Source organism: Neomonachus schauinslandi, chromosome 9 (assembly GCF_002201575.2).
Source record: "Neomonachus schauinslandi chromosome 9, ASM220157v2, whole genome shotgun sequence".
NCBI classification, from domain to species: Eukaryota; Metazoa; Chordata; class Mammalia; order Carnivora; family Phocidae; genus Neomonachus; species Neomonachus schauinslandi.
The window spans coordinates 91,300,342-91,309,374 of NC_058411.1; the positions used below are offsets into that span (position 1 = coordinate 91,300,342).

Below are 9,033 nucleotides of genomic sequence, written 5' to 3' on the forward strand. Positions count from 1 at the left end.
CTGCTAAGAGTCCCCCCCCACTATAAGCAGAAAGGCTAACTAACAATCTACATAGGGACATAAGTAAGAACTTACATAACCTCATATTTACCTATAGGCTCACACTAAACAAAAGCCCACAAACTCTGAACGGTACCAATTTAAATAAACAAGAAGCTACTCTCCAGGAACAAACAAACCAACTTCTCTCGGAAAACAACTCCATTCTAAATTCTTGACTATTGTTTTTCCCTTTACTATTAGCACAGGCTATCAACAGCTGTATGAGTTGTTATATGTATTGATAACTGACCAGCACCGAAGCATTTTTCTGTCCAACTTCCCATTCTCCTGGCCAAATGTGATCTCTTATTCTTGAATTCCCACAAGAATGTAAGTGCCTCACAACACCACACAGCCATTGGCTGTGGTTAAATACATGTCTTAACTCTCCAAGTAGATTACCAGGTTCCTATACTTCTTTAATGAACTCCCTGAAATCAGTACTATGTATTTTTGTTCTTCTGTTGTTGCCGTTGTTGTTAATCTGCACAGAGCCTGACACACCTATGTGCTCAACAAACATGTGCTAAATGTATAAACAGGCTGATCATTTTCAAAGTTCAGTGTTGTCATAATTCTGGGACTGGAATATTATTATACTACAGTAGAATTAAAATATATCTAAATGCCAGAAAAAGAGGTCATATAACAGTAACTTCTAACTTTTTTTTTTTTATTTTTTTTTTTTTTAAAGATTTTATTCATTTGCGAGAGAGAGAATGAGAGACAGAGAGCATGAGAGGGAGGAGGGTCAGAGGGAGAAGCAGACTCCCTGCCGAGCAGGGAGCCCGATGCGGGACTCGATCCCGGGACTCCAGGATCATGACCTGAGCCGAAGGCAGTCGCTTAACCAACTGAGCCACCCAGGCGCCCACTTCTAACTTTTTTAAATGAATACTTTTTCATTAATTACTAACCTTCTGGTGGTGCTTTAAGGAAGAAAACAAAAAATAAAAGTTAGGAGATGTCACAACATGTTTTCCTAAAAAGTTAGGGTTAATGTTTGCGAATTATATTTTTCAACATTCTGAGGGTGTTTTCTTATTTAATAAGGAAATCTTGTGGGTTTTTTTAAATTGCTTTGTAAAGGAACAGTCACCCAATAATTTATCCTTTATATCACATTATTCCTTGGCTTTTGTTGTTCTTGCCATCCAGAAAGGCCTAATACCTGTCTTTACAACTGTCAATCTTATATGAAATCTTTTATCCTCCCAACTATATGTGATCTCTTTCATCTGTCTTACATTATAATTACAAACATCATCTTTAATCTCTACCAGTAGATGATAAGCTCCCTGAATGGAAATGACTAATTTTTGTAAACTTTAATGTGTTGAATTCATATCAGACTAGAATAACATCAACTGCCCTTACACACCAGAAAATAGAGTCTGTAACCCTTAAGGCCAAGATGTGAAAAAAAATTAATTATATTAATAATCATGTACTATCATTTTAATTGATATTTTAATGCTTACAGAAAAATTTTTTTAAAATAGAGACTATTTTTCAGGAAAGCAATAAAAAATATAAATAAGGAAAATTTACACTGTTACATTAAGCCTTAAAACATTCACTTAGCTCATACAAAGTAAAAGATCATCTCCTTGAACTGTCTGGGTCCTGATTTATTACAGGATAACAGTATTTCCATAAATTAGCTCCTACACTGAAAAGAACCGAATGATCAAAAGGTGATATATACAACTACATTTATAACATCACAATTGTTTTTAAAAACCACTAACTGCCCAAATATAAGTGAAAACTATCATAGCATGTCTTAGCACTACAGATACACACATCACCGGGACTGTCCACTACAAACTGCACCATCGTGACAACATAGCACGACTGGGCCATGGTGACATAAGCAGTCATTCACAACCCAGAAGATCACACCACCCACTACCCACCACGCACAGTGTAATATATATAACACACTGTTTTTCAATTACAATGTCATGAACACTTCAAAATCCTTTGAAAATAATTCCTCTTAAAAAAATTACAATTTATAAACTCTGAAATAATGATATACCCTATTTTGAAAAGATCCTCAGGTTATCATGAAAGATACCATTAGCTAAAAACCACTGTTTAGCTGCAAGACAGTCTGTCTTTCTACACTGGCCACGTCTGTGCCTTCCAAACATACACATACCCTCCAAAGCAAGCACTCTGATAGGAAAGAAAAATACTACAGAGAAAAGTCTACCAGACAAGAAGTCACAGGACCTCCATTCCAGTCCTGGCTGGTCCCCTTTTTAGTCATCTGACTCAGAACTAAAGTTTTTCATCTGATTGCTATACAAATCAAATGGCACACTGTGTAAAGAAGTTCTACTATTGTGGGTTTTTAAAATTTTTTTCTTTATTAATGTAGGCATTCAAATAATTGTTAGCTGATTCTAGAATACTTGAAAACAGCTTGTTCTCAATTTTTTTTAAGCGAATCTGTTCTTCTTAGAGTCCAAAGGGTCATTTCTAGTTCATGGCAAAATTATAACTGCATCAGTGCACTCAAAACAAAAAAAGGAGATGGTGTGCAACATAGGTCTGTAAATGCCAAAGGGCCAAAATAATCAGAATCATAAGCAGGCATCCTAAACCAAGTAAATTTTGAGACATATTTGGGAAAATAAAAAGCAAGGATCCTCATGGTGCAACACAAAAATGTAGGATATGGGGCACCTGGGTGGCTCAGCTGGTTAAACATCTGACTCTTGATTTTGGCTCAGGTCATGATCTCAGGGTTGTGAGATGGAGCCCAAATACATCTGACTCCACACTCAGTAGGGAGTTTGCTTCTCTCCCTCTCTCTGACCCTCCCCCTCACTTGTTCTCTCTCTCTCTTTTAAATAAATCTCTTTTTTTAAATGTAGGATAGAGTAAAATGATTAGTAGGTCTATAGCAGAGAGGCCAAGATGAGAACATATAATCAAATATAAAATCAAAGATGGCAGAAGAATATCTGACAAGCTTAAATTTCATAACACATCTATTAGGAACAACTTAATATTCTTGAGCCAAGAATGATATGGTGAAATGGTATTTGAGAAAAATTATCCCAGCAGCTGTGTGGAAGATGAACTGATCAGAGAGGAGTACGAGGAAAACCAGTCTAGAAGTGTTTATTTTAAGTAGTACAATTTAGGTTCTACAATAAGGTGGTAACTATGAAGATGAAAAGGGATAAACCCGGGACACCTGGGCGGCTCAGTCGGTTAAGTGTCTGCCTTCAGCTCAGGTCATGATCCCAGAGTCCTGAGATCAAGTCCCGCATCGGGATCCTTGCTCAGAGGGAAGCCTGTTTCTCCCTCTGCCTCTGCCCCTCCCCCTGCTTGTGCTCGCTCACGTGCTCTCTCTCTCTGACAAATAAAATCTTTAAAAAAAAAAAAAAAGCAAGAAAAGGGATAAATCTGATAGACACTGCAGAGAGTCAGTCACCCTTGGTGATAGGTTGGTTGAATTAGGGAGGTGGTGAAAGATTTGAAAATGATTTCAAGGACCTGGTCATGGGTGGCCTACAGCATAACCACACCTGCACAATGCTAACAGTTCTTGCACTGGCTTTTCCAGACTGCATCTGAACCTGTTTAGCTCTATTCACCATTCCCTCAATGAGACACTGCTCCACTTTAGATGGAAACAAAAAACTACCACCACTATGATAGTGTGGAAGTACCCCATAACCTAAGGTTCCAGACTTCTTAATGGATGAAGCCTACTCTTCTAAGCTAGGAAACTTCCTCCCCACCTACACAGCTGGGGAAAGGGGAATTTCTTCTATGCCCCAAATTGTCTCTATACACTTGAAGTCCAAGCTCACTCTATATGGATCTTTAGGTCACATGGACACAAAACACAGATGACACCAATGATAGGGTCATGTGTAACAATATAAGTCAGGCAAATTATATCCTTAAAGGTTCATCCTAAATTGAAACAAAGACAAGTTGATTACATTTAAAAATTAAAATCAGCAAAAAGCAATCTTATGGGGTTATTTTTAATGTATCATAATGATAAATTCTGTTCCAGAATACACTGTGCCACATAATGATTCTGCAGTTTTGCTGGAGCTTTTCTTATTTCTGCAGCTTTAAAAACATGCTGTTGGAAAGCAGACAGCAAAGTGTTTTCCTTGTCTAAAAAGCATACCATTATGCTATTTCCAATTTTATCATGCATAAGTTACCAATAACATTGTGTATTTAATCCAGATCTTATTGCCTACTGTGCTTTCGAAGGAGAACACTGTGTAAATTTAATACAGAGAAGGAACTCATGTTGATCCATGGGAGTCTGTCTATGGGTAAAAAGAAGCTCTATGGCTTAGTTCGAATTAGCTATACTAACAGCAGCATCCATTCTCCAAAAGCACTGATCCGTCCAAGCTCATTCAGAAAACGTCTTTTTCATGGAGATTTGAAAGAGATTCTAACACGTTATCGTTTACACACACTTTACTCGCACAAGCAACAACAACAAAACAGTTATAAAATGTTCGCATTGCCTTAGTTTAAAAACAAATAAACCAGCCTACCTTGCAAACGGATTAACTATTACCTAGGAAGGTTACCAAACTGATCTCGGGATAAATAGCTTTCCAGGCCACTGTCACTCTAACCCTTCCATTTAGATTTTTCGGGGGCAAAGAATGAAATTTTCTATTTCCTTGTTGGAATTAAGATTCTGCATCAGGAGATATGGAGGGTCGGGTGGTATCGGATTTAAAGCCACAGGCTCCGGCGCTCTTCGCTGCCCTAACTCGGCGGGCAGGGGGAGCCAGCTGCAGCATCGCCTCCATGCTCCGAGACAAGACCAAGTCTTCGCCTCCACGCCGAGAGCAGGTGCGAAACGGACGCTCAGGTTTCGGCGACTGCAACCATCTTCCTCCACCGCAGACCTGAGGCCGCCCTACGAGAGGAACCTTCTAGTCCAGTCACCCCCGGGGGCCCGTTTGCTGAGGGCGGACAGTGCGGTGGATTCCTAATCCTTTTCCCTCGTGGGTAATTTCCTACACCAGCCGCAGGACTCACAGTCCCACGCCCGCCCCCCGAAATTGAGCTGCAAAGGGGCGCAGGTGGGGCCCACTCGCACCTCACAGCCTCCCTGGAGAGGCGTGGGCCGGGACGGGGATCTCGGCTCGGCCCCCAGTCTCTCCCCCTCGAGCTCCCGGACGCCGCTCACCGTGAAGGGGACATCCCCGACGCTGCCCACGGAGTAGCAGTTGTCTCCAGGGTTGACAGCCCCGGTGAGGACCTGATGCAGATGCATCTCCGGAGCCCGGGCTGGCAAGGGACTGCGCGAAAGGAGCGACGAGCCCCGCGCCCGACCGCGAGGGCGCTTCCCCCTCCGCCTCCCTCGGGACCCACCCCGCGGCGGCTCCGGCTTAACGCCTCGCCCCCCTCTTGCCTTCCCCCTTCCTCGTCCCTGCCATGGGAGCTCCTCGACCGCTGCCGCCTCCCGGATCGCCGCTCGGCTGCGGAAATGCCCGGATGCTCCCACTGCCTGCTGCACCGGCGCACAAATGCGGGAGGAGCGCAAGGGTGCGTGTGAGACGGAGGGGCGGGGGGGGCTCCGGGGCGAGGGGGCGCCGGGGAAGCGCGTGAGCCGGGAGCGTGCTGGAAAGGACGCTCCGCCCGAGGGAGAAGGGCGGTGCGCGCGCCCACCCTCGAGAGAGCTACAGTAGAGTGAGAGGGTAAGCCCCTCCTCCAGCTGCTAGGCTCTTAGCTCAGTCCTGCTCCCCGCCCCGCGTTTGCGCGTGCGCGCGCAGTGGTTTCCAGGGCAATTGCGCGCGCCGCGTGGACCCTTGTCCCGGGATTGCGCGCGCAGACGTGCGGGAGTTCCCTCGGAGCCTCCCGGCTGCGGCCAGTGGGGGCGGGGCGCAGCTGAGGCCTTTCCGGGGCACGCAGCAGTCCTTCTCTGGCGGCGCGCCTCGGTTCTGTCTTAATGAGTGTTTAATCCACTCCCGAGTACACTGTGTGATGGTCAGGGCAGTCGACCTCAGGAGGACGCCGGTCACCGGGAAATTCCACCTCGGAAAATCTTAGATCCCGTAGGGCTTTTTAATTTTACATAAGGCATTTAAGGTACGTAAGGTATTTAATTTTACATAAACAATAAAGGCATCTGGCAACTATTTGGGGAAGCCGTACTCCCCTGACAGCAAATTATTTTGCTCCCACCTTTTGTCACGGATGTTCTAGATAGCAAAAGGGCCCCCTAGAGACAGGTGACTCCTCTAGACTCTTTCATGCGTGATGTCATGGATTCGCAGAATCGTCTGATTTTTCCAGACCGTACGCTAAACTTTCGGTGGTGGATAGAGGACTCAGATCCCTGCTCCAGGTAAATCCATCACCAGTTTTTGAACCTACGCTGTGTATAAGTCACTAGGGCGAGGGAGTAGAAGGGATTCCAAGACACAACCATCTAAAACACTAGGCAGAACGCTAAAAGTGTTGTGATTGAGACACAAAAGTCTATGCACTATTGAAGGGTACTTTTGACTAATGGGATGGATGGGTAAAGTGTAATGGAGCCCATGACATAAACTCAGGGTAAAATTTTGGCAGGTTGGGATGGACAAGAAACTGCATTCAAATAGAGAAAATAACATGAGCTGAGGCTTAGAGGTATAAAATGACAGGATATGTCAGGGAACAAAGATTAGATTAATGTTTGGAGCAGATGATATGTAGGATGGGGAAAGGAAAAGATACTTAGCAAGGTAAAGGTATCCAAGAGATAGCTTGTGGCCTGGCCTGATCAGGGGGAGTCTTGAATGCTCCCTTAAGAAGCTTAGATTTCACTCCTTTCCGGTTACTGCGGGGAGAAGAACCATGAGCAGCAAAGTCTCCCGGGACACCCTCTACGAGGCGGTGGGGGAAGTCCTGCGTGGGAACCAGAAACTCAACAAGAATAAGAAATTAGTCAAGAAGCTGGCCAAGAAGTATGATGCCTTTTTGGCTTCAGAATCTCTGATCAAGCAGATCCCACGAATCCTGGGCCCAAGCCTGAATAAGGCTGGCAAGTTCCCTTCCTTGCTGACCCACAATGAGAACATGGTGGCCAAAGTGGATGAAGTGAAGTCCACCATCAAATTCCAGTTGAAGAAGGTGCTGTGTCTGGCAGAGACTGTTGGCCGTGTGAAGATGACAGATGACCAGCTTGTGTACAACATCCACTTAGCAGTCAATTTCCTGGTGTCCTTGCTCAAAAAGAACTGGCAGAATGTCCGGGCTTTCTACATCAAGAGCACCATGGGCAAGCCCCAGTGCCTGTACAAAGGCACAGCTCAATAAATCCTAGTGCTGATGGGTAGTCATGTTCTCCATACTGCAAACCCCAAAGTACATTCTGTCTACCTTCAAAAAAAAAAAGAAGAAGCAGTTTAGATTTCATTCTGCATGCAGTGGGGACTTCAGCAAATGTTTCCGAGCAGAAATTTCTACAATCAGAGCTGCTTCAAGAAGATGACTTTGTAGCACTGTGAAGGATAATTAGAAGGGTAGGGAGATAGGAGGCAAAGGCCTGGCAGAGATTGGTAGTATGTTCAGTGGAAAAAGAGGAGTCAAAGATAATTCCCGACAACCTAGGACATTTTCCTTTCCCTTTCCGTTTAGTGCCATAACTTCCCCCCAGTCACCCAGACTAGAAACGCAGAGCCACTTTTGGCTCCTTCCTCTCCTGCCCAAATCTAAGGGTCCCTTATAAAGATCCCTAATTCATGACCCTGAGCATTCCCGCCCCCCCCCCAGCTATTTACTTTCATTTCAGACCTCATCAATTCTCATTTAATTACCATGATGGCTTCCTAACTAGTTTGACTGCCTTCCATCTCTTTGCTCTCCAACACACTGCAGCCAGAGAAACCTTTTTATTTTATTTTATTTTATTTATTTATTTGAGAGAGAGAGAATGAGAGACAGAGCATGAGAGGGAGGAGGGTCAGAGGGAGAAGCAGACTCCCTGCTGAGCAGGGAGCCCGATGCGGGACTCGATCCCGGGACTCCAGGATCATGACCTGAGCCGAATGCAGTCGCTTAACCAACTGAGCCACCCAGGCGCCCCCAGAGAAACCTTTTTAAAGGAAAAAATTCCTCCACTTAAATCCCCACTCCTTACAGGTTGAAGTCTAAACTCCTTAGTTTGGCTGACAGACCCATTCATTCTGGTTTCTGTGGAATCTTCCTATTTTATCTCAGGATGTTCCCTCATACCCACTATTCTCCAGCCCCACTGAGCTATTTGCTGTTTCCAGAGCATACTATGTTGTTTTATGCGTCCTTGTCTTAGTTCGTGCTCTCTGCTGTGTCTGGAATGCCCTTCCTCCCCTTATTGACCCGAAAAACCACAATTTAGTTTAAAAGTTACCTATTCAATAAAGCCTTCCTTATCCACCCCCACATACTTTGAGGCTTCCTCCTCTTGAAACATACATATCACTTACTGTTTTGTGTCTGTTTCTTCCCCTAGAGTCTTAGATATTTTATGTCAGGATCAGTATCTTATTTTCTCTGTTTGGCAGCACCTGAATCATAGCACAGTTGGCCCTTGAACAATGCAGGGGTTGGAGGAGTCAACTACCCCCCCCCACACCCAGTGCAGTAAAAAATCCACATATTACTTTTGACTTCCAAAAGTTAACTACTAATAGTCTACTGTTGACAGGAAGCCTTACAGATAACAAAAACTGTCAACTAATACATATTTTGCATGTTATACGTATTAAAATAAAATAAGCTAGAGGAAAGAAGACATTATCAAGAAAATCATAAGGAGGGGCGCCTGGGTGGCTCGGTTGGGCGGCTGCTTTCGGCTCGGGTCATGATCCTGGAGTCCCGGGATCGAGTCCCGCATCAGGCTCCCTGCTCGGCAGGGAGTCTGCTTCTCCCTCTGACCCTCCTCCCTCTCATGCTCTCTGTCTCTCATTCTCGCTCTCTCAAATAAAAAAAAAAAAAAAGAAAGAAAATCAT

At 44.4% G+C, this 9,033-nt stretch overlaps 2 protein-coding genes across 10 annotated transcripts in view; one reads left to right on the forward strand and one right to left on the reverse strand.

The window, feature by feature from the left end:
* The window catches only part of DMXL2 (Dmx like 2), a 150,292-nt gene extending 144,868 nt beyond the window's left edge, over positions 1-5,424 (reverse strand). For all 9 annotated transcript variants that reach the window (XM_044918224.1, XM_021694061.1, XM_021694059.1 and 6 more), the window contains exon 1: positions 5,243-5,424. In XM_044918224.1, the coding sequence (XP_044774159.1) occupies positions 5,243-5,329 (87 nt within the window). In that variant the 5' untranslated portion in view covers positions 5,330-5,424. The remainder of the gene's footprint in view (positions 1-5,242) is intronic.
* Positions 5,425-6,897: 1,473 nt separating this feature from the next.
* Positions 6,898-7,359, forward strand: LOC110583771 (60S ribosomal protein L10a-like). Its single transcript, XM_044918287.1, has one exon. It carries the CDS (start codon positions 6,898-6,900, stop codon positions 7,357-7,359), a length of 462 nt encoding a protein of 153 aa, XP_044774222.1.
* Positions 7,360-9,033: the final 1,674 nt, after the last annotated feature.

Excerpts from the sequence above, each read along its gene's own strand:
- LOC110583771 (XM_044918287.1), top strand. The coding sequence starts at position 6,898 with ATGAGCAGCAAAGTCTCCCGGGACACCCTCTACGAGGCGGTGGGGGAA.